The sequence below is a fragment of the Heterocephalus glaber genome, unplaced genomic scaffold (assembly GCF_053883595.1).
Source record: "Heterocephalus glaber isolate CG9 unplaced genomic scaffold, H.glaber_assembly_v1.0 deba00001613, whole genome shotgun sequence".
Taxonomy (NCBI): Eukaryota; Metazoa; Chordata; class Mammalia; order Rodentia; family Bathyergidae; genus Heterocephalus; species Heterocephalus glaber.
Genome location: NW_028258384.1, coordinates 10,549,717 through 10,576,430, shown reverse-complemented (window position 1 = coordinate 10,576,430; position 26,714 = coordinate 10,549,717). Strand labels below are relative to the sequence as shown.

Below are 26,714 nucleotides of genomic sequence, written 5' to 3'. Positions count from 1 at the left end.
AGAATGATCTGTGTGCAGCCGAAAAGAATGTGTTTTTTGATTTTGTGGGGTGGAACACTCTGTAAACATCTATTAAGTCCATTTGTTCAATAACTTGGTTTAGTTCTAGCATTTCCTTGTTAATTATTTGTCTAGATGATCTATTTGAGATAGTGGGGTATTGAGGTCCCCCACTACATTTGTGTTAGTGCTTATTTGTTTTTTCATGTCCATTAATATTTGTTTTGTATAGTTGGAGGCATTCGTATTTGGTGCATATATAGTTATGATTCTTAACTCTTCGTTTTGGATTGTTCCTTTCACAAGGATGTAGTGACCATCTTTGTCTCTCTTAATTAGTTTTGGTTAGAAATCTACGTTGTCTGCAAATAAGATTGCTACCCCTGCTTTTTTCTGGGTTCCTGTGGTGTGGAGAACTGTTTTCCATCCTTTTACTTTCAGTCTATGAATTTCGTTTTGAATTAGGTGTGTTTCTTGTATACAGCATATTGTTGGATTTTGCTTCTTAATCCATTCTGCCAGTCTATTTCTTTTGATTGGTGAATTGAGGCCATTAACATTGATGGTTATAATTGGTAGATATTGATTCATCCTTGTTATGATGTTTTACTTTTGTTGGCTCTTTTATTTAGTTTTCCCCCTTTTCCTTTAGTGTCTTACTTTGCCTGGTGGCTTCCCTCTGTTGGGCCTCATGGAGTTGTGACTTTCATTGTTTTTTTCTAGGATATTGTTTTCAATTGCTTGGAGTGCTCGTTTGGTGTTCATGAAATTTATCCGTGGTTCTTTATCATGGTAGTATCTAATTTCCCCATCAAATTTGAAAGGTCATTTTGCAGGACACAATAGTCTAGGTTGGATGTTATTTTCTTTTAGGGCTTGAAATACTTCACTCCAGGGTCTCTTTGATTTGAGGGTTTGTGTTGAGAAGTCTACTGTGATTCTGATGGGCTTTCCTTTGTAGGTGATTTATTTCTTTTCTCTAACTGCTTGTTGGATTTTGTTCTTCTGTTGGGTTTCTGGGATCTTGACTATTATATGTCGAGATGTAGATTATTTTTTATCATGGCTAGTTGGAGTTCTATATGCCTCACCTATCTGTATATCCAATTCTCCTCCTCTATCTGGGAAGTTTTCTACTATTACTTCTGTGAACAGGTTTTTTTACGTCAATTGTACTTTCTCCTGTTTTTTCTTTGACTCCTATCAGTCTTATGCTATTCTTCTTTGCATCATCTATCAGCTGCTGTATTGATTTCTCGTGGTCTCTTACTAGTTTTAAGAAATTTCTGTTTTCATTGTCCTTAACTGTGATCCTGTCTTCTATATCTGATATTCTATTTTCAGATTCCCTTAATCTTCTGTGGATACTTTCAATGGAGTTTTTAATCTCCTGAATATCTGTTTGAATCTGTTCCGTGGTTTCCATTTCTTTCTTATGCTGGCTATTCATGGCTTCCAGCATGTTTCTGAGCTCATCTATTTTCTTATCTGTTTCTGTTCTAGAGCCTCTAATCATGTCTTTCACTCTGCTCACCATCTCTGTAGATATCTGGGAGATTATTTCTGCTTTGAATTTTTCTAGAGCCTCATTCATCTGTTTTGTTACTTACTGTGCAATGAGTTCAGGATGTCCAGGTGGTTGATTATCGGACTTTTCCACCTTGGATCCCCCTGAGGTTTACTCTTGGTGGGATGGAAGTCTGAGTTTGTGCTTTCCTTAAATGTCTTCTCATTTTTGTTTTTGGTACTTTCCTTGGTTTAACTCCTGGGTTGATACTTTAAAATTGCTTATTGTAAGTATCTTTGTTGCTTGCAATTAGAACACTTATGGAATGATTGCTTCTCAGAGGTGTCTTCCAGATATAGCTGGTCTTTAAGTTTTGAGTCTCTAATGACTCTGAGGCTATCTCATTTTCATTATACCAGGTAGGGCCTCTAACTAGATCAATAACAACACCTTAGCTGAAGTGATACAATCAGCAACACCATAGTATGAAGTATATTTTACTAAATGACATTTTGTGGTAGTTATTAATCTATCACCTTTAACAGTGTGAATTAAATCAAAATCGAGGATCAACCCAACATATGTTTATAGTGAATAAACTCTTCAGTATAACAACTTTACCCTTCGGAATGGGGAGTTAGGAGTTGGGGAGGAAGGGATAGATAGGTAGAAGGATAGGTGAAGGTTAGCAGTGGTGAGGCCAGAGGACACAGGTGAGAGAAGGACAAAGAGAATAATAGAAAAATAAAGAAGAAATCCGAGTGAGGGCCAGAACAGGAACAGAAAGGGAGATGAGCAAAGTGGGACAGCAAGAGAGTGAGTGTAAGAGAGAGAAAGAAAGGAAAGAGAAAAGAAAGAGGAAAAAAAAGGAGAGAAAAACAAAAATTCACAAAGAATAGGAAAAAAAAGTTAAAGATGAGAAAAAACCCAATAATACTAATTTTGGAAATAAAAAAATGAAAATGAAAATGAAGTACCTCCTTCAGGGTATTATTCTGCTGCCACAATAGACAACGTGAGTAGCAGTGTGCAGATATAAGTCAATGAGTCTCAGAAAGCCAGTCACAGACTCGTGAGATTCAGGCAGATTTCTGGCTGCAGGTCCCAAGTTGAGCTCCCTATCCTCCTGTAGGGTTGAAGTCTGCAGTGTTGTACTGCAGGTTCCAGTTGTCCTTCCCCTGAAGATAGTCCCGGTTCCGATGGTAGGTGATGATCCCTCCAACTTACCCAGTATGGTGGTCTGGTGGTCCAATGTTCCCTGTGCCTTTGTAGTGTGGAGCCAGGTGGCAGTACAACCAGAGGCCAGAGGAGTGGGGGGGGGGGTCTAGTGGATCACTGCCGGGTGCGGGCTGGATGGGGCGGTTTCCTTGTGACCGGGGACCTCTCTCTGATATCCACGGATGTGCCTGGCTGGCACGGGCTGGATCAATAAATCCATTTTTATTCTTATTTTTGTTTCACTATGTGTAATATTCTTTTCCCCCTTTTTGTTACTTATAAGATTTTCTCTATATGGTGGGTTTTTGAACAATTTGGTTTTGATTAGCCTTTATGCAATTTTCTTTGTTTTTCTTATATTTGGGCTTCAGTGAGCTTTTTGGATTCAGATTTTCACCAAATTTTGGATTATTATTTTTTCAATTATTTTATCTGGCCCTCTTTTCTTCTAGGGCTCCAATTGTACATATATTCTAGTCAACCTGAAGTTCTCCCACAGCTAACTGGTGCTCTGTGTTTTTGCTTGTTTCATACTCTGATTCTATTCTATCTTCACAATCTTTTTCTCCTAAATACTCTGTTATATTGATTTTTAATCTTACATTTTAATTTTCATTTCTACATTTTTGGTGTGGGTCTTTTTCTGTCTTCTCTGTCTCTATTTAACTTTTGAACCTCTGGAATAAAGTTTTAATATGTATTTTAATGTCCTTGTCTACTAATTCTAATATCTCAGTTCTAAGTCAGTTTTGATTGACTTTCAGTTTTTCTTATCATACTTTTCTGCAGTTTTTGAACACCTACTATTTAGGTAAGATGGCAGGCATATTGATTTTTATCTTGGTGAGTACTGTATATTTGTATTCCTATTTAATATTCTTGAGCTTTATTCTAAGTCTTATTTTAAGATTTTTAAAGCAAGACTAGAACAGTGTTTATTCTGCGGCTACTTAAAATTCAGGCATGATCCTTCCAAATAATCTGTCAAATACTTTATGAATTATGAGGTTTTTCAGACCAGCTAGTGAAAACATAGTATTCTTCACCCTACGTGATTTCTTCTGTTTTCAGGGTAACATTTTTATTCAAACATTTTGTAAACTACACAAATAAATTATATATAAAAATTTAAAAGTAGCATTTTTCAACATTTATAATCAAAGGGTCATGATAATGTATTTTCTCTGAATTTTGCCTTTCCAACTTGAAACTAAATACTGTTTGAATTGGTACATTATTCATACAAATTTATAAGACCTACCCTGTATTATTAGTTCAAATTTCTCTCCAGTCACTTTGGATAGTTCTTCTCAAGGCCTTCCCTTGCTTTCTCAAACATGTATTTATTAGTAGTAATTTGAATACTTGAGAGTAATCCTCTACAGAACATAATTCTTTCTTTCTTTGCTCCTCTTACCTCTCTCTTACTCTGTCCTGCTAACTCCATCTGCCTTGAGTTCTTCTTAGTTCTGTCTCCGCACCTCAAACCCACAGGCTCTGTGTTTCCCTTACCTGCACAGTAGTGTGAAACCTCTCTAGAGGTGATAAGATAGGGGAGTCGTATTGTTTACCTGATTTGCTTCCCATTTCTTAGGAGTCATCTCCTCCATGACTAATATGACCTAATTTCCTCAAAATTATTGTTTCATTATGTTTGCTGATTTTTGGTTTTGGTTTTTGGTGTTTGGTTTCAGGTTTGGGTGGTTAGGACAATCTAATCCCTGGTACTCCATCTTGGCAGGAAGCAGTGGAGTATTGAAATTTATCTTGTTGTGGTGCAGTTTTTTATTTAACTGTCACATAAAAATTGTACCTATTAATGTAATACAGTGTGATGTTTCAATACACGTATACATTGTGCAGTGTTTAAATGAGGGTAAATATCTCAAATATGTACTGTTTTTCTGGAGAAAACTTTGAAAATCATTTCTTCTTGTCTTTTGAAATGTAGCGTGCATCCTCTCTATGGTAGAAGTTTTTGCTGCTGTAAATTATTACCCACTGATCACCCATTTTCCAACCCTCCCTCTCACCTCTGTTCATTCCCCAGCCTCTCATAACACCATTTTACTTTCAATTTCTGTGAGATTGACTTTTCAAAATTCTATGTAATGAGTAAGATCATGTGATAATTTCTTTCAGTTCTTGGCTTACTTAACATAGTGTCCTCCAGTTTCATCCATGTTGTCACATGTGGCAGGATTTCATTGTTTTTATGGCTGAATACTATTCTATTGTGTATGTACCAGATTTTCTTTTACCTATTTATTAGCTAATGAACACTTAAGTGGTTCTATTACTTGACTAATGCTTCAATCAACTTGGAATTGCAGATGTCTTTTTGAGATACTGATCTCATTTCCTTTGTATATATATATATGTACACAATAGTGGGATTGATAAACCATGTGGTAGTTCTATTTTTAATTTTTATGATTGGCATTTAGGTCTGTTTTATTGAAATAATCCATTATTTTATGTTTATTATTAATTTTACATTTACTTCTGCATATCTGTCATTTTCCCAATAGATTGTTGTGTTTGTCCTGCTCCCTTACATAGTTTCAAACAATTATGTTATTATTTAGAATTTGATATTATGATTTAATATTATATTTCAGTGCTTTTGATATTTATGAAAAATTTGCAATGATAATTTTGTTTTCATATTAAAAATACTTCTTAAGGAAAGTTTATTTTTTCTAAAAGAGAGTAGGCATAGTTTATTTAAAGGTATTGCATAATGTAATATATTTAAAATTGTGGTTTATTATGAGGATATGTTACATTCACAACATTTTTATTACAATAGAGATTGAACCGGCATATTCAGAACTACTGTGATTTTTAAAAAACATGATGTTCATACCACCACAATGTTAGAAACCAGTTGATAACTTTGAATTTATGTTTTGTTTTCTTTAGTATGCTATACAAGAAGCCCCTAAATTTTGAATAATTAACTACATGGGACCTTTCCTTCTATATTGTGCCTTTATAGTGTAGGGCCCAGCTTACCAGCAAAGTCCAGTAGCTCTTTTCTCCTCTTGACTATTTAGCCTATCCCAGGGTAACTCCTCTCACTTTATATTTTCCTCCTCTATCACTAACAATATCCTGGTTCCAGAAATGTGGCATTCCCTGATTTAAAAATAATGAACAAGGATTTACTCTATTAGAAAATCTGTTTCTACTTATCTTTTTTGACAGATAACTACAGAGCACAGATTTTGTTTTTCCTAAATATAGTCAAAGAAAACATATTACAAAGTTACTGATGTTCTCTTATTTTAAGAAAATATGAAATGCTGCATATTTTCTTATAAATTATTCATTTTCATTTAGGATTTGCTGTCTCACATGCTTCATGTGGACCCACATCAGCGGTACACTACTCAACAAGTATTAAAGCACTCATGGATTGCCCACAGAGACCAGCTGCCGAATGATCAGCCAAAAAGTAATGACACATCACATGTTGTTAAGGTAAAACAAACATACTTGTATGTGACTTCTAAATACTTATCACTTAATGAAGTTTTCATATGATCTTCATTGATGGTGCTTAAATAATTCCTTAAAGCACCTTTATTTCTTAAAGATATTTTTAAAATTTTTGTTTTCTTTGAAATAGCAGTCACGTACTCCTCTTCACTTTCTTTACTACTCTCTTTCTTATAATGTAAAAATATTTTAGTTTTAGTTGGTTTTCTTTTGATTGACACCTTGGCTAGGAGTGAACTAAATTTTAAGTTTCAGATGCAAACAAAAATTTCTATTTAATTACTACTACCTTAAAACCTTTCATACCAGTTCCTGTATCTAGTCACTGAACCTAGATTTTAAATGTTATTGTTTAAGAATTTTTTGTAAGAAACATGGTTAAGTGAAAAATAGACAATAATCAGGTATTGATTTATCAAGGCTGTGTCAATACTGTTAATATACTGTTATTTTCCCATGGAAAAGTTTTGTTCTAGGAACATGGCTCATGACATAAAGAAGGAGTTTTGTTTTTGTTTTTTACTTCAGAGACTGTTACTCACTTGGTTGTTTTCTTATTATTTAAGGGAGCAGTGGTTGCCACATATTCTGCCCTGATGCATGAGACTTTTCAACCAATCCTAGAGCCTGTTGCTGCTTCGAGCCTAGCTCAGCGACGGTGCATGAAAAAGCGAACATCAACTGGCTTGTAAGATTTGCATTGTTCCTCAGCTAACCTGGATGAAGAGAAAATTAAACATGTGGCTTTTTGCCTAATTTCATATCAAAGGCATTATTTTCTGTCACATTACTTGAATATTCAATTTAAGTCCCCGTTTTAAGGCAAATAAGATTTTTAAAAATACACAGGTCCATAATATTCATATTATGTTGTATTGCAGTAGTGTCCAAGTTTTTATTTAATCATATAATTGGTCTTAACAAGTCTTCTCTGCACACTAGCTTCTAAAATTTATTTAAAATAAAGTTACTCTGTTAGTTTTTCTGTTTTATACAGTATTTGTTTGGGGACTCGGTTACCATAAACCAAATGCTTATAGCATAATGCCAAGCAATGTCAGTATTTTTTAACATCAGGTCCTGAAATACAGACTTTTTTCTTAAGAAAAAAAATCAAGTACTGTATTATAGAATCTTGTTATGCACAACCGAAGGACTCAATTTATTTGACTCTTTGTAGTTACTAAAATGTAGTCATAGTATTTTGGTGCCAGAACAAAATACATTTGTGCTAAAATACAAATTTCTGATATGATTGGTGCCAAAGTTTTTCCACAAGAGCTAAATCAATAATGTTTGCTGGCAGTTCTGTATATTAATCATAAGTGGCCACATCTAGAGAGGTTTACATAAGGGTTTTAACAGTTTACATATAAAGGAATTGCAGTACGAGTGAATAACTGTTTAGCCAAAGGGTTTATACTGGCCTTATAATCTTCTTAGTATGCCACAATTAAGATTTTGAAAATAAACTACATAATGTTGACACTCTCTGGCATTATGTAAGCTAACTTTCAGGTTAATCAATTGGATTTACTCATTTTCTAACCATTTATACATGAGCTGCACTGTTGTTTTTTTCTGACATCCATGTGCTTTGAAGTACAGTGTTACACATGAATTTACCTGAAATCCTATGGTTATTTGGGTTAAGTTTAACTATAATGTATTTGTGCACTTAGCACATATGATACAGTATAATATATCTCAGTAAACTTTAGACATTGCTACATAATAATTATACTTCAAGAAAATAAATTAACATTTTAAATAGGAAGTAATATTAATGATCTACATAAAATTTGACTACATTTAAAAAATTCATATTTATATATAATCTGGCCAAAGCATCTTACTATTAAATTTATGATTCAGAGCCACTGTGTAATATATATTATTTTCTCTGAATGCTGAAATTTTAAAGAATCATTTTATGCTGTTGAAGAAAATACCATGACTACTATTACTGACAGAAAGAATTCATGAATATAAACTGGAGAATATGAATTTTGTCTAGTGAATGTAAGAAAGCTACTTGTGCGTGCTATATGTACTATTTGCTGTGGATTTTATTTTTCTTAATTTTCAAAGAGTTGATTACTGAGTATATAGTTTAGGTTAGGAGACATGTAACTTTGGTATCTAATAAAAGAACCTATACTTATTCTCTTTATAATGTAAGTAATCTATACTCCATGCACAAAGTTGTTTCCTGAATGTGATATATAAATTAATGTATTCTTTTGAAGTGTCTTTTTGAAATAATTGAAAGACATTACAAAACATATAGTGACACATGAAAACATTATTTAGAAATAGGCTGGTATAATATTTTGTGGCTTTTTATTTTCCAGTGTGGCATTTTCTTTCCTCTTTTTTTTCATTACATAAACTACATGCATGTAACAATTTGTGTCCATATATTTTGAATTATTTTTCTCCTGTCATCTTGTTTGTGTTGTTTGCCTTCTTCCTATCAGAATTCATAAATCAAAGTCAAGTATAATTTTGATATTGAACTATTCAGGACATATACTATTTCCACGTATGCTTTTGAAGTAATAACATTAGGGGACATAAAATTGGAAAACGAAAAGTGATCACAAAATAACCTCCAGGTTTTCTATAATCAGTGATTTTTAAAAGTAGATTATCTTAATTAATTTTTATTTAATTTGCTCAAAAGAGTCATGTCATATAGTACCATCATGAAAGGAAAACTATGAGAAATAAGCAATGAATAGCATAATTTCTTATTATCCAGTGAGCTTTGATAATGCGTAAAACATGCAGCATGCTCATAATAATTGTGAAGAAAGTTTTCTGCTAGTCTAGCAGTAATAGTGGGGGTGCAAAGTACTATAAAAAAAGTTTGAAACTATACCCTCATTTTGTAGAAGGAGCTCAGAGAGGGCTGCCTAATCATGTCCTTTTTTGGCTAGAACTCTGTAGTCAACAAATGCAGATTTAAATGGAACGCTTTTATGAAGGGTCTATAAATGGTTGAGCCCTAAAGAAAATTATTTCTATAAGACTTGAGGATACTGTGGTTTCTAATGGATTCATGAACCGTTATTTTGTATTGTTTTTCTTTCTAGTTAATGATTTTGATAGTACATACTGATATCATAATTTTGAGTTTTTATTATTTTTCTGGAAGGGAAATATTAAGCTAATATTTCTCAAAGGAAAACACAAGATTTACTCATAGAGGTTTAACAATCTATCATCCTAAAGCTCAGATAGGCTAATAATCTGTTTCCCTAAACCACATATTACTGTGAATAAACTCAGGAAAACTTTGCAAGCAAATTAGAATGCAGTGCTGATGACTGTAATGTGCAGAAAACAATGGTTTCAGCCTTTTCATAAAGATGAAACTAGCCTATTTTGTTAAATGAAGAAATGCTTAAACATTGTTTTTATAATTGATTGCCATTAGTAAACACAGCAAATCATTTTCAATAGTACCTCTTTTTAGTTGGAAGGGATTCCTTGTGTTAGGCAACCCACAAACTTAAGAACAGATGCTTGGTGTCTACAAAGTCTCTCCCACTGAATCAGCTTGTTAAAATAGTACTATACACAGAAACTTAATTTTAAATATTGATTAGTATCCTGGCAGAAATAAGCCCTTCATGAATGAATAAAAGAAAAAGCCCATACCTTGGGCTCTAAGGCTCATTAGAAATATCACCACTTGGACTAAGCAAAGTTTGTCCTTGGCCCTCTGTATTTTCTCTTTTCCTTTGCTTTCTAACCCTCTCATACCATTCCACTTGAGCATCTCACAACAGTACTCCATTATTAAGGTTTACTCTATCCCCAGAATGATTCTCTGTTCCAAAATTGTCTTACTTCTTTTTCCTTCCCCAAAGTAGGACCTCCATTATCTTAGTATAGCTACCTAAGTTAAAGGAAAGTTATCTCATTAAATTAATTCACATATTTTATATTAATGACTAAGAGACAAGTGACATTTAACAAAGAAAATATCCATTAAACAGATGAATTTCTAGTTGTAGGAATTTCAGGCAACTGATCAAAATGAGAATAATTTTAAATTCAGTCATTATTAGGGAAGATGTACTTTGTAAAAGGAACCTACACAGTAGGTCCCAAGGTCAGAGTAGCCAGTAAACTATTACTAATTTGCACAGTTCCTTCCTTTCTATGTTTCAATCTACATTTTCTCTTAAAATTCTCCAAATGTTTTAAATACTGAACTTGTGTGCCAAAATGGTGTGAAGAGAGGTAGGAACTGGCAGTAATTTCTGTATATATTGTTAAGCCCGCATTTCTCTGTATTGTTGATTATCACATTACATGATTTATATAACATAAGGACTTATACTCCTCTGTTCAATGTATTGTCAAGGAAACAAAAGCACAGAAAGTTTGAATAAAAATTATCCATATATTTTCTCTTTAGATTATAGGAAATAGAGATCCTATATATCACAATGTTAGTTGACAACAAGAATGCAAGCCACAATACATAGAGATTGGCCAACCAACTATTGAACTTCTTTAGAATTTTTTTTTTTTACATTTTGAAGCTTTTTCAGGCATTTTTGGCATGTGTAACATATATTACACTCATGGATGTATTGTCCTTGGCTTTTTATGAAGTGAGGTCTATTATATGATTTGAGTAAAATTATAATGCTTGATCATTCAATTTAGTGCTAATACGTGGGGGAACTATGCTTGAAGATATAGCAAGTCCTAAATTACAGGTATTAGTTTTTCTGAAATATGTTATGTAAAAAAATATAAAAGTACTTTTAGAATACAGAAATTCAAGATTACTTACATTATATTGGCAAATTATGTACCATTCAATTATGGGCTAGCAAAGTTAGGATTTGTTCTGTTTACATTTCTAAACCTTTGATAAAGTACTTTTTTGCATTACTGTTTTGCTTCATTCTACTTGTCTAGTTATGATAACTAGTTTAATCTTCAAAAGATTTGTATTAAACATCTAATTTTATGTGGAACATTTCTAGAAAATATATGTATTAAGTGCATCAGTTTCTTAATAACTGACTTTGTGTGACCAATTGGATTATTTCCTTTTCTCTGTTGACTAATACTGCTGTGGTCACATTTGATTTGTCTTCAAATTTGTTGTTTCTGAAATTGATAGGACTTACAGGAGACTCTTTAGGGTTTTTTCTTTTTTGTTTTTGTTTTTGTTTTATTTTTTTAGGGCGATAGAATTATTTTTAAACATGGGAAAGCAGTCTAAAAGAAACATCACTTTTAATGCTATACAAAAAGTCTTAAATATCCAAATACCAGAAAGGTTTGGAAATGAAAATTTATCTTGCATTAAAATCCATAGCACAAAAAAGGAAAAATGTGGTTTTGCTGTGTTCGAGGTTTTAAAATAGGAAAAATACCAGCAGCTGTGAATTACATAGGGTTTATGAAAAGAGCATAGATTACTATAGCCACATTTTAAAAAATTGGTTTGCCAATACTTCCAAGCACTCTTGAGTTCCTATATTTTCTAATATAGAAGTATTATATTCACTTATATTCCACTGTATTTCTCAAGACAGAAATAATGTAAATAGAAGTTGTGTGTACATTTAATTAGTGGTATACTTAAAATGCAAAAGCTGCAATTGAACAAAATTTTCCCCAATGTTCAGATAACTGTATTTTCTTAATTTGAATATATTACTGATGTTATACCATTATTTATTTTACAATTATTTTCTTTAAAGCATGGTTCCTTTTAACTTTGAAGTTTTTATTCACTGTACTCCATTTTTTGTCATATGAGACCAAATCTAGTAGTGCATTTTAGTGTTTTCTTACTTCACAGTGCTGCTAAGGTAATGGTTATGATTTTGAATTTACAACATGCCAAAGATGACATAATATTATATTTATTTTTGTTCTTGTTAAAACTCTGTGAGCAACAATTCTCAAGATACCATGTTATATTATACCGGCATTCTCTGGATTCTAAATAAAAAGGCTGCAAATTTCTAACATTTTATACCTGATCTTCCTTGATCATTTATGGATATAGATCATTTGTGGATGTCTGCTTCTATTAAATTCAGCTAATTGCAGAATTCATGAAAAGTTATATACATTGTTCAGGGACCAAACATAACAAGTGCTTTAGGATACTGCTAGGTTATGTGTATACCTTGATATTTTCTCAATTGTAATACCACTTTAAAATTACTTTTCTAAACATATAGGACAATGGAGTCCAAGAAAATTAGCATGCAAATGTACCATAATTAGAACTTATCAGAAAAATGCTTCAATCTGAAAGTTAGTTGACAATTTTTTCGGCAGTAAGGACAAACTAAAACCTTAGTCTGTAATCACTGGCAGAATTCTTTTAACCTTTGAATCAAGTAGAATAACAGACATTTAGCAAAAAAATAACTTACACATTTGTAGGCCATGCTAAATTATTACAGTTTTACATGCTGTTTTAGTCACATTCCTGTCATTGGAACACAATACCTGAAACCCACAACTTAAAAAAGTTTATCTTGGTTCATACTGTCAGTCAAGGTCAGCTGCTTCAAGGCACCACGAACAAGATTGCAGATTGTCATGGTTGAGGAAGAGGTTCTCAACCAATGAGAACCAGGTAGCACAAAGACAAGGGAGGAGCCGAGAACAAGAATAATGTTTTTAGGTCACACCCACAGTGACCCACCTCCATCCAGGGCTCACCTCCTAACAGCATACATAACTACTCAGTTCATCTTTGGATGAATACACTGATTAGTACAGCACCCACCATGATCCAACCACCCATGAAGCACACAATTTCAGGGGACATTTTAGATCTAAACCACAACATTCCACCCTCCTTGTCCTCAAAAGACTGATTTTCATTTCATATAATATGCACTTCTTCATTTCTAAGAGTAGAAAATTTCTTCGCAGTTCCAACATTGCTGAAAAATTGAAGTCCACAGTCATCTCTGAGAATCAAGGGCCTATGAAAACCCAAAAGAAAGTGGCACAGGGTAATCATTCCCATTCCAAATGGAATGAATAAGAGGATTAAAAAAGAATCATCAGAGCAGGGGAAACAAATCTTGTAGTTCCATGTCCAGCAGCCAAGGCAGGTTGGGATGAGATGTGAGCTCCAAAGGGCTTGGGAAGCTCCGAACCTGTGGCATTTTGCCTGGTATTGGCTTCGTGAACTCTCTCATTGGGTATATCTGTTCACTGCCTATGAATCATCCTAGAAGATGCTCCAAATTCCTGCCATCTCCAACTTCGTGTATTTTCCTCTGGACTTTGGGCTTCACTCTTACAGCTTTTCAGATTGCCTTCAAAGGGGCATACTGCATGGCCTTCCAAACCTTCCTTTGAAATCTGGGTGGAAGCTTCACTGACCTCACACTTGCATTCTGCATGCATATAAAACCACCACCAAATGGATGATATTAAGTTCTGGGCCATGGCCACAGAGGTCGCTTGAGTGCCTGGATGTCTGAGCACTGTGAAATGAATCTCAGTGAACCAGTTCCCTAGGGAGTTCTCAGCAAGGGGCCTGTGGGCTCTTTTCTAATGAAAACTACAAATTTTCACCCTTGACTCTACAAGGGTTGAGGTCTTGCTGGTTCCTGAGATGCCCTCAAGCCATCTTTACTATTATTCTGATCCAACACCCTTGGTATCTTTTTAATATTAGTCTTTTCATCAGCCATGCTTTCCATTCTCCCAACTTTTAGGGCCTTCCTATCTGATAAAAATGCAAACTTTTCAGATCTCAATTTTGCTCCTGCAGATCTAGCTAAAAGCAACCAGCAGTACCCATACCATACTCTTTACATTGTCCTGCTTTGAAATTTCCTCCACAAGATTACTTAGTCTGCTGCTTTTAATTTCAGTTTCTTCCAATGTCTGGGTATACAGGAAAAATGGAAAATTTTCTGCCAGAATATAACATACATGGTCTCTAGTCCACCTGCCAATTAAATCCTTATTAACAACTGATACCTCCTAAATCTAGCCTTTAATGTCTGCATTCCTATCAATGTGCTGTTCATATGAGCTTTGACCAAAATCTCCCATCCAGCTCAGTTTACATCATTCTTGAGCTTCTCCAACTGGCATCTTCAAGCCTTTCCAAACTCCTTCCACAAACTACTTCCATGGGCTTCTGAACCACATGGTCAGTTACATTCACAGAAATCCCACTTCTGACATCAATATCTGTCTTAGTAATTTTCCCATCAGTGAGACACAATAATACCTGGTACCCACAGCTTAAAGGAAAAGAGGATTATTGCTTATGATTCAAATACGTGGTCAGCAGGATCCAAGGCAGAACTATAATAGCAGAATGGAATGTCAGAGGGAAAAGTCCTCAAACCATTGCAACCAGGAAGCAAAGAAGGGTGGAGCTATGGACAAGAGTACAGCCTGGAAGTTCACACCCTCAGTGATCCACCTCCAACCATGCACCACCTCATAACAGCATATCCAGCTACCACTGAACTCATCAATAGATGAATTAAAAAAATGAAAATAGTGACCTATGTTGCAATCACCTTCCACACATATGAGAAATTTTTGGAACTTGTTAGATCAAAATCATAACATATACATAGAAGCTTCGTGTATATGATTCAGAAATGCTTTTGGAGCCTGGTATCAATATCTTCTTGTAACCCTTGTCCTCTCCCTCTTTCTCATCCTCCTCCTCTTTTGTATTTGTTTTGTTTTCCCAACTTTGTAAACAGAAAGAAGATTCTAGGCCAACTTTGGGAAGTCTATAAAAATTACTTCCCTATTGGGCATTTCTTTTTAATGTATTTTCTGTTTTTGCTTTCATGCTTCCCATTTCCCATTCCAATCAGTAAATTACCTGATCACTTTTCCACATTATAATACTTTAAGAAACTTATTCCCACTAAATTACTTCATTCTGCCATTGTTCTGTCATCATTGCTAACAAAATAGAGAATCCATTTTTAGTCAATGGGTACCTGGAATAATTTAGGCTAAACATGGTTTAATCTACATAGGTTTCATGGACGGTAGGGAGAAACATATAGGAGAAACCATAATTTGTTTTTCTCATGATTCCCCCAGTGTCATATTTACATGAAGAGATATTTCAATAAAAATTTTAGGGACCCATTTCTACAAGTACTTTTGCTATTGGCTTCTTCTAGAACCTAGAACTAGCTTTAGTCAACCATGAGGCAATCTTCCCATCTAGTTCTGTACTTCCCTTTTACTTCTGCCCAACCTGCCTGAATCTGTGTAAGTTAGGCCTCAGGCCGCACCATTCTGTCTTTATGATTCAAAACATTCTGGTATACTTGATATATTTTCTGAATATAGTTATTTTACATTTTTGTTTATAAAATCCTTTAAACTAAGCCATCATATTTGACATCTAATCATTCAATTTCTGAAAAAACTATTTTAATGGATGTCTTTTTATAGTCAACAAGTTTGTATTGTGTTTCTCTGCCAGACACTATTAATGTAATTTACTCACTTTCTTAAAAGTTTCAAGATTGTTTATAGCAACAGACATGTATAGTAATGTTGATAAAAGTCAAACACAAAAGACTATGAAAATAAATACAAAAATATGCCAATAGCCAGGGCTAGCAGATAATTTATTTGAACATTAAATTTAGCTACAAGTTTCCTGATAGGAAAAGTATAACGATAAACTCAACAGATTAAATGATAATTACATGAGAGGAAGCATGATAATTCTTCTACAGATATACTTTGCTGATACAAATTTTTTAAGTATTTAAAATATGAGGAAATTTATGCAAAGAGCAGTGAGCAGAATGTTGTTTTAAACCACAATTTTGCAGCAAATTAATTAGGGCTCCTTTAGTTGCATGTGATAATACCTAACTCAAACTGGCTTAAACATGCAAAAGGAATTTATTGGAAGGATTTTTGTCTCAGTCAATGTCATGGCAGCATTTTCTTTATCTCTGAGACATGTCTTTGATGCTAGCCATTATCATGCTGTACATGATGGCAAGTTAGCAGACCCAAACCTTATTTCCTGTCATGTTTAGCTCCTGGGGATAGGATAACTGCATAAGAAATAATTACCACTGAAAGTGGCAAGATCTGGGATACTTCTGATAGTAAGTGATATAACTAGAATATGGGAAAAATCAATGCTGGGAAGGAAAGTATGTTTTTTTAAAATTCTTTTAGATACCAATATGTTTCCCATACATACACTTTTTAAAATACATATGCTTACATAAAATTCATACACTGTACCACTCTTCCCTAACAGAGAATACCTAAAGTCACATCCACTTCTGCAATGTACCTTCAGGACCTTGAACTCCAGGTGATGTACAGTTGGCTTAGTCAGGTAGGAATGATGGATGACTTATAGCTAAACTTTTTGTTGTTGTTTCTCTTTACTGTGGTTGTTTTCCATCTAAAATTTATTTGGATTTTTTTAATGTTTCAATTTTAGCCCCTTTTCCTTAGTTTTACTGAATGATTTTCTTTTTTGAGTATGTAAATATATATATATATATATATATATATATATATATATATATATATGTACCCAAAATTCAAAACTGTATTGAAAGGTATACTCAAGAGAACTGTCACTCCCTTTATTATCCTCCCTGCCACATTTTTTCCACATTCCTTGCAGGTAATGAATGTCATTATTTCCGGGTTCATCCTTTGAACTGTGTTGCTTTATATTAGTATAACCATAAATGTATGCTTTCTTATTTTTCTCTTTTTTTCTTACACAGAGCTATGGTGTATGCATTCTCTTACACTGTACCTTTTCATGTAATATGCTTTGTAAATCCAAATTAGCTTATGCATACCCTCCATATTCTTTAACTGCTTAATAATTCATTTTATATATTTCCTATACTTTATTCAACCAAACACCTGTAGTGTGACAATAATTTCCAATATTTTACTATCACAAATAATTCTGCACTAAGTAATGTGTATATATTTTTATAATGTTGGTATTTCATTATGGTACATTTCTGAAAGCAGCATTTAGATATTGATAAATACCTTTCATAGGCTTTATGTCATTTTGCATTCTTCCAAGAAATATATGAGAACACCTATTTTTCCATAGCTCTACCACAGAGTTAATGGCAACTTGTGGTAATTTTGCAAACCTGTGAAATAAGAAATGGTATAACAGTGTACTTTTAGTTTGTATTTCTTTTATTATGAGTGAGGTTAAATTTATTTTCATGTTTGTGTCTATCAGATGTTGATCTTTATTCAAATTTAGAAAGCCTTTATATTAGGCTTGTTGTGGTATTTTTTCATGCAATTTAAAATTTTTTAATTTAATCAAACAGTACCTTTATCTTTTATTGTATCTAAATTTTTATTTACACTTAAATATCTTTTATCACTACCCAAATTTTCTTTTCATATTTGCATAGATTTTTATCTAGTGCTGTAATCCATTTTAATTGTATTTTTATGTGTTTTGTTAAAAATATTTCTAATTTTGTCCTTTTACATGCAGCTACTTAATTTTCCTAGTACCAATTATAAAAACACTTAACTATGCAATGTTATTTAAGAAACATTACCTTTATCATAGACTATATTTTTGTATGTAGTTGTGTCTCTTTCTAGACTTTTTATTCTATCTCAATGACTTACCTGTTCAATGGTACATTGCTTCTTTTTTATATGTGTAGGCTTTCTAGTAGAATGTTTAAATATCTTGTCTTGCTAGTTATCCCCTGCCATAAGATCCCCCTTTTCAATGTTTTCTAGCCTCTCTTGTGTATGTTTACCAATATAAACTTTAGGATTAATTTATCTGAGCCTTGTGAAAACATATAGCTAAAGTTTCCCCTGACATACAGTGATAGAGAAAGAAGAGGCTTTTTGAAATAAAAATTCTCATTTAGGTTATGGTACAATGGAAAATAACATACCATGATCCTGGGTCCAAAACATACAATGAACTCTTGCACTAAAGATTCCCTATCAAAGCAATGGAATGAGGCTCAATCACCTGATCTATTGGCTCCTGGTTTTACACCCTTGCAGTATGTTCATTGTCCTCCATGGTGATTTCTGAGAAACACAGATGACCTTAATCCAGCTGCTGTCATTATCAGCCCATTATTTCTCAATACCTTTAGGAACCCAATTTCCATTTAGGCAAGTGGTCCTTACAGCTTAGTCTCTCAAACAACACCATCAGTATTATCTGGTAATGTACTAAGAATGCAGATTTTTGGAGCTACCACAGACCTACAAAATCAGAAACTCTGGGATTGGAACCCAGGGATCTGTGGATTAATAAAGTGATTCTGTGACTGATTTTGTTGTGTGCTCAGTTTGAGAACTACTGATTTGTGATTTATTAGTTATTCACTAATAATATGACATGTTAAAAAGTTGAACATGATCTTGCCTATTATTTGCTGGATATTGTGTAAAAGTTGTTCACTACTTTGGTCAGATTCACCCCAAGTATTTAATGATATCATCCAGAATACATGAACTGATAAATGCTGGTGAGAGTTCAAGGTAAAAAGAATACTACACTGTTGATGGGAAGGTAAACTAGTAAAATCACTATGGAAAGCAGTGTGGATGTTCCAAGAAAAGTAAAAATAGAAATTCCATTTGATCTTTTGTATTTTCCTGAAAGAATTAATATCAGCATACTATAGTGATACCTGAATACCAATGTTTGATGTGGTGCAATTCACAATAACTAAGCTGTAGAAACAGCCTAGGTGACCATCAATAAATGAATGACAAAGAAACTGTGGTCATCATACACAGTGGAACATTATTCAGCCATAAAGAAGAATGAAGTCATGTCATTTGCAGGAAATTGAATGGAATTGGAGATTATGTTAAGCAAATTAAGCCACCCTCATAAATTCAGGTATCACCTTGAAAAACCTTATGTCCCCCAAGGCAGATTCCATCAACACTAAATTAGAAGAAACTTCAGTGGATAAAAAGAAAGAAAAAAACCAAATCAAAATGATGAGATTAAAGAAAAAATACATAAGCAAATTTGTAAAAGTTTAGCAAACTTCCAGAGATTTAATTAAACAAAAGATTTTACTAATAAAATTTTCAGTGATTGAAAAGAATAAACAGTAAAGCAATTGAGTTAAACAAGGCAATATAAGATATGAATGACCATTTTGGTAAAAAATTAGAAACCATAAAGAAAGCAAACAAAAAATATGAGACATCCAACTGAAAGCATGCATAGCAGGTTTAACCAATGTGAGGACAGTGCCAAAAAGTAAAGATCATGTGAGTGTAATACATAATAAACTCAATGATAACCCGAGAACAAGACACCATCTCAACTGGATCCAAAAGCTGCTATACTTCTCAAAAAACTTATGAATCATAGGAATACATATATATATATATATACACACATATATATATATACACATATATATGCATATATATATATACACATATATATATGCATATATATATATATATATATATATATAATTTCAAATGGCTGTGACCAGAAAAGAGACTCCCCAAAACACAACATAATCAAAATTCCAGAAACTCCACAAAAGGCAAGAATACTAAAAACTGTTAGAGAAAAACATAAATAACCTATAAAGGAAAGCCCATCAGAATAACAGTGAATTTCTCAGCACAAACTTTAAGGCCAGCAGAGATTGGAGTGAGTTTTTCAAACCCAAAAAATGAAACAGTTATTAGCCCTAACATAATATACAGGAAAATTAGGCTTCTAAACTGACAGAGAAGTAAAGAATTTCTACAATTAAAAATAATGTATATGACCACTCTCTTTTCTCATTGCTGAGACAAAATATCTGACACTCAGAGTTAAAGGAGGAAGTTTATTTGGCTCAAATTTATAGAGATTACAATTTATAGTTGGCTAGCTACAAGGGAAGGTAGCATGGCAGAGGATCATTGCAGAGCAGAATCAGTTCATGGGAGGCAGAGGGCAGAAAAACAGTGAAGTAGCAAGCAGCAAGTGACAAACGAGAACAGCAGTCCTCTTTCTATCCCTTATATTGTATCCATGCTACCTACCCTTGCAGTAGGTAGCACGCACACCCTTAATCCTAACACTGCATCATGAATCAATCTCAGCATCATGTGCTTAAACTGAGGATCACATGTTCTAGATCCAGCCACCTCCAAAAAGCCTCACCTCTGACTGTATGAGTCTTTGTGAGGACACCTAAATACAAGCCATAACATTCCACCCCTGGTCCCCAAAAGACTCATGCACATCCCTTTATGCAAAAGTCATTTAGTCCATCTCCAAGAGTTGGCGAATCCTAACAGTTTCATCATTGCTGAACAGTCTAAGCCTAAAGTCTTCTCTGAGATTTAAGGTAAACTCTTATTTGCAAGCCCCTGTACAAATGAAAATTAAACTCTTCCAACATACAGTGACACAAGATAAACACTACCATTCAAAAAAGTAAACAGAGAGTTATAGAAAGGAATGGGAACAAAGCAACACCAAAATCCAGCAGGGCACACATTACATCCTGTAGTTCCATGTCCAGCATCTCCAGTAATCTGTGGCAAGTTGTGAACTCCAAAGAGCTCAGGTGGCTTTACCCCTATGGCACTTCTGATGGTTGTAGCTCCCATGGCTTCTCTCTTTGGCTGAGTTTCCCCAATCCTGGCAACTTTTCTAAGACAATCCATGCTCCTGGCTTCAACTTTGTGGGGTCTCCAATGCACCTTTGGCTTCATACAGCTTCACACACTGCCCTCTCAGGGACACACTGCCTGGTCTATCAAGGCCTTTTTTTTGAAATCTGAGTGGAAGTTTTCCTGAGCCCACAACTCTTGCATTCTGTATGCACCTAAAACCAGCACCATATACATGATGCCACCAGTTGTAGCAGGAGCCAGGTTTCCTTCTCTCTTGGTTGTAGGAGTTGAGTGGCTGCGAACCAAATCCCAAGGAACAAATTCCCTACATCACTGTTACTCCAGAACATGCTACTCTGGGGATCCCTTCTCCAAGCAAAGTCCACCTTTGCAAATTTCAGACTGCAAAGGGTGAGGTCTGGTTTTTGTGATGTTCTCAGGCCATCTTTTCTATTGTTCTCTTCTGAATACATGGTGTTTTCTTGCTAGTGTTTTCAACAACTTTCACCTCTGTTCCAACTTTGCAGGCCACAAATTTACTAGAGCTTTCTTTCTGGCTAAACTAAAAACTATTTAAATCATTCTGCTGGGCTCTTTGCTCTTGATTCTCAACATAGATCTGACTAAAAGCCCTCAGAAGTAGCCATGCTACTGCCTCAATATTAAACTGTCCTGAAATGTCTTTCACAAGATTAGCCTGCCACCCTTAGTCTCAGTCTCAGGTAAATTCTCTGAAATGAAGAAAATGGAGAAAAACTTTCTGCCAAGGCATAACACACATCTTCTGGAGTCCAACAACCAATGCAGTTGTTGCGAGCAGAAACCTCCTGAGCCTGGTCTTTACCAGCAGAATTTCTATGACCATTCTGGCCTTCTGAGCTCTGACCAGAATCTCCCACCGAGTACAATTTAAGGTGTTCCAGGGCTGCTTCTTTAGTTGATATCTTGAAACCTTTCCAAACTCTTCCCATTATCCAGTTCCAAAGGCTCCAGAACCACCTAGTATGGTACCATCACAGTATTACCTCACTCTTGTTACCAAAATCTTAGTTACTTTTTTATTGATGAAAGAAAATATCTAATGTTAAAGAAGGAAAGGCTTATTTGGCTCACAATTTTTAGAGGTTTCAATTCATAGTGGGCCTGCTCCAAGGCATGGTGGCATAACAGAGGGACATCACAGAGGAGAAACAGTACATGGTAGGCACAAGGCAGAAAAGCAGTGAATTAACAAATAACAAGCAACAAATAACAATAGCAGCCTTCTTTCTGCCCCTTATATTGTATTCAGGCAGCATTCACATCCATAATCTTAGCACCCTTTATCCTAGCACTGCACCATGAATCAATTCCAGCATCACACACTATAGATCCAGCCACTTCTGAAAATCTCTGCCTATGTCTGCATGAGGCTTTGGGGGGATTCTAGATACAAGCCATAACAACCACTAAACTGGCATTGTGATAATATTTAAGGGAGTTCTAGACAGAGATGAGACACAAACACCAAGAATCCCAAAAGAAATTATACTTCTACCTGGCAGAGTAGTTAAACAAAATGGAAAAAATAAAGGAATTCACACTGGAGAAATAATGCAATGATAAGACAAAGTAAATATCTTACAATAACAACTCCCAATGTAAATGATGTTAACTTTTCAATCGAAAGGCACATACTGGCACATTGGATCATAAAACAAAATCCAAGCATGTTAGCTACAGGTCATGCACCTCATTCAAAAGGATGCACATAGACTGAAAGGGAAAGAATGGAGAATAATCCATGCAACCGGGGTTGTGGTTTGGGTCCATAATGTCATCCTAAAGCTTTATTTGTTCAGAGGTAAAGCTTTTGAGAGGTGACTGGATCATGGGGAGGAGACAGGAGAGGCACCTGACTCCCATTTTCCCATATCAACTGGAGGAGGGCATTGCTTTACCTTGGGCTCTTGTGCTCTTCTCCCTAGCTTCCCTTTGCTCCCCTTCTCCCCTCAGAGGACTGAGACAACTTGCTTCAGTGTCCTCCCTGGTTATCTAGTGGTCACTTTCCTCCAGTCTACTCTCACATGAGTGTAACTCAACTCAAAGTGTTGCCTCTCTACTGCTCCCACTACTTCAAATTCTGCTGCTGCCTCTTTGAAATAGGATTAGGGGCACCCTAACATGGCTAAGATCAGGGAAGGAGGGATCTGGACCCATTGTTAACATCTCCAGCCCTCCACAACTAGCCTTCCATAAGATTCCCTTGTTTCAGCCCACATACTCTCACTGAATAAGTGTCGTGATAGCTGGGCTGTTGTGGAACCCAGCACCCACTTGGACAAATCATGGGCCTGTATGTAGGCCAGTCTGGCCTACACCTATATAAACAGCACTCCCTATGCACTTCTCAGTCTGGTTTACTAGGGCTGCCATAGTGTGCTCACACCCCAGTGCTGCAACACAGGCCCCATAAAAATAAAGATTCATTTTGGTGGTCCTTTAAACCTGCTTGAGATTTATTTCTCAAGTAGTATAGGTTCCAAAAGTCCTGTAAATCCCTGAGTAGTGTGGGCAGAGCCATTGTTTCAAAGAAAGAGCAATAATGACTAGGGGCTGTGACCATGGAAGCACTCCAAAGACCAAACACCAACAAAACCAGCAACAGAGATCTGTACCCAGCAGTGTTAAACTATAGTTTCTGGCACAAGCTGGCATTGAATGGCATCAACCCGTAGAAGCAGAGACTAGAACCCATTGGGGTCAACCTATGGAGTTCAGCACAAGTCAGCATAATAAAGTGGTAGACCTCAGCATCAGTGGCCTGCAGCATGTGGTGTATACTGTTGGCATCTAGCTTTATCTAGTGTCATCTGGTGACATCACAACTACTACCAGATCTTCACTTTGCCAATTCATGGTTTCCATTTGACTCAAACAAAAGAACAGTCAACCGATTGGCAACAAGCATATTATATTCATCAGTGAGTCAAAACACTGATGAGTTTATAGCTGAATTTGCTGTTAAGAGGTGGGAACTGGTAGAAAGATGTGGTTACTGGGGACATACCCTAAAAAGTATGTCTTCTTCCTTGTCTCTTTCCTTTGCTCTCTACTTCCTGACCACCGTTATATTAGCAGCTGTCCTTCACTTTGACTCTTCCACTATGATACTTGTGCCTTGGAGTTAGCTGAACATAGTTTGAAACACTTAAACACCATGACCCCAACTAAATCCCTCCTTTACGTTACAGGTATCAGGTATTTTGTCTCATCAATGAGAATGTAACTACAACATGTTTTAAAACTAAAGGAAGTGAATTCATTGTTATGATTCTACTTGATCATATGATTCAGAAGCCCTTGGGAAAAATCTTTCTACTTATGAAGTAGGAAGATATTTTTCAAATGGGAAGGGATCAAAAGATGGAGGGAGGGGGAGAGGGAAGAAAGAAAAACAGTATTTTAAAAATAGTTGAAGAAACTGGAAATAGAGCTTTTTGAAAATGGGGAAGGGAAGAAGAGTTGGTGGATCCAGGAAGGGGATAGAGGCAGGGGACCAAAAAAAAAAAGAGAATTGAGATGTGATATGTACATATTCAAACTCCCCCATAATAAATGTAATCATTATGTGTTGAAAACATGTACTAATTTTTAAAAAGCCCTTGAAAGTGGCTTGTGAGAAAATTTTGGAATGGTTTGGAGATACCAGCTGAAATGCCACCTAGAGAAGACCTCTCAGAAGACCAAATGATGATAGAAATGCAGATGGTATAGCCTAGATTCCAGTGGGTTCACTTGAGAACAAGTACCCCATTAATATACGACAAGAGGCCATTTGTGTTACACTGGGGCTGAAAATTTGTCTTTATTTTGCACACATCCTTAGACTTTGTAGGAGACTGACATTAAAGGTGATGGAATTAATATTTCAGAGGAAATTTCAAAGCAGCCCTAAATTCAACCTCTGTCATGAATACTGCTAACAGCTTTTAGCCAATTAATAGAGTTAGGAGCAAATGGAAGAGTTAGATAATATAAAAGGTTTGCAATTTTATTGGAAAGAAAGCACCCACAAATGTGACAAGAAAACAACTGTTGAAAATGTAAGAAGCTTCTATGACTCTTCCCCCACAAATTGTTAGCAAGATCGTGGGTGTGTTATACTAAATTAGAGCATAACACCTGCCTTTGCACTCTGATTGTGTTAGTATTAGAAATGTGGTCATTGATGTAATACTACTGACAATGTGGCTCTGAAGCCTTTGGAACTGGCTTGTGGGAAGACTTTGGAAATGTTTGGAGATGCTGGCTGATGAAGCATTCCTGGAATGCTGTAAGATGAATTTGATAGTAGATCCTGGTCAGAGCTCAGAGGACCATAATACTGACAGAAATGCAGCCAGTAATGACCAGGCTCAGAAGGTTTCAGTTAGTATCAAGGAATACATTACCTGTTGGACTCCAGACTACATGTGTTATGCTTTGGCAGAAAATCTGTCTGCATTTTCTTGTGTCTAGAGACTTTAGAGGAGACTGAGATTAAGTGTGGAGGACTAATTAATCTGACAATAGATTACAAGGCAGTCTAATATTGGGGTGGTGGCATAGCTACTGTTGGGGTCTTTTAGCCAGATCTATGTTGAGGAGCAAGAGCAAGGTTGCAGCAGAATGGCATAAAAACCATTGAGTTTGACCTGAAAGGCAGCTCTGGTAAAGTTATTGCCTGCTAAGATGGGGAGCCGGAGAGAATTTGGTTGCTAAAGAGGAACAGGTCAATAGAAAAAATGGCCTGAGGGAAAAGCAGCCATACTTCACCCTTTACAGTCTCAAAATTGCAAAGGTGAAAGACTGCTTTTAGAAGAAAGCCCCAGGGAACAAATTTCCAGAGTGGCAATGGCCTAGGGAATTTGTTTCTCCTTGTGTTCAAAGTGCACAGCAATCCAGGCACTGGACCCCTACAGCTAAGAGAGAAGGAAGCCTGTTTCCTGCTCCAGCTGTCAGCAGACCTTGGCATCCCCCACATGATGCTGGTTTTAGGTGCATGGAGAATGCAAAAGTTTTCATTTCAAGAAGGCTTCCACACAGACTTCAGAAAAAGGTCTGGGAGGCCAGGCAGTTTGCTCCTGAGAGAGCAGAGTGTGAATCTCTTAGTAAATAAAGCTGAAGGCACAGTGGAGACCTCAGAAGTTTGGGGAAGCTAGAAACTTGGATCATCTGATGAAAGTCACAAGGAGTCAGCAAAGCTGGAACAAGAGAGAAGCCATGTGGGCTGTGACCACTGGCAGTGTTAAGGGCTGGGATCACCCAAGGCCTTTGGGGTTCACTTCCTACCACAGGTTGCCCCAGTACTGGACATGAAACTATGTGACTTAATGTTTGCCCTGATGGATTTTGGTCTTGCCTTGGCCCCATTCCTTTGTATCCCCCTATTTGTACATTTTGGAATGGGAATGTTCATTTTATGCTATCATATCTTGGAAGTGGTTAACTTTTTTTTCAGGGGCTCATAGATAAATGTTTGTCTTAAATCTCAGAGACTGGATTTGGGCTTTTCAGCAATGCTGAAACTGTTGGGTTTTGGCAACTCTTAGAGATGGACTAAATGCATTTTTCATATGTACGTGAGTCTTTTGGGGGCCAGAGGCAGAATGTTATAGCTTGTATCTAGATCATAAGTAGGGCTTTTGGGAGGTGGCTGGTTCATTGGTGTATGATGCTGGATTAGGGTGTGTAATAACTGAAGTAGCATGCTGACTGGATTAGCATGGTTCATGGTGTGGCTGGTTGGATTTACTCAAGAGAGAGACTCCACAACTTTGTGTGGGGTGGTACTAACCAATAGGCTTGTGGA

At 35.6% G+C, this 26,714-nt stretch overlaps 1 protein-coding gene across 11 annotated transcripts in view; it reads left to right on the top strand.

Moving 5' to 3' along the window:
* Positions 1-26,714, top strand: part of Rps6ka6 (ribosomal protein S6 kinase A6) — a 238,506-nt gene that overhangs the window by 181,477 nt on the left and 30,315 nt on the right. For 10 of the 11 annotated variants that reach the window (XR_015445581.1, XM_087196632.1, XM_087196622.1 and 7 more), the window contains 3 exons: positions 6,071-6,211; positions 6,796-6,917; positions 16,518-16,598. Coding sequence is in view for 10 of the 11 variants with exons in the window: in XM_087196632.1 (XP_087052758.1) it covers positions 6,071-6,211; positions 6,796-6,917; positions 16,518-16,578 (324 nt within the window). In the remaining variant the exon portion in view is untranslated. Of the gene's footprint in view, positions 1-6,070; positions 6,212-6,795; positions 12,246-16,517; positions 16,599-26,714 lie in introns of those variants that run through there. The other variant, XM_087196624.1, reaches the window with a different exon arrangement.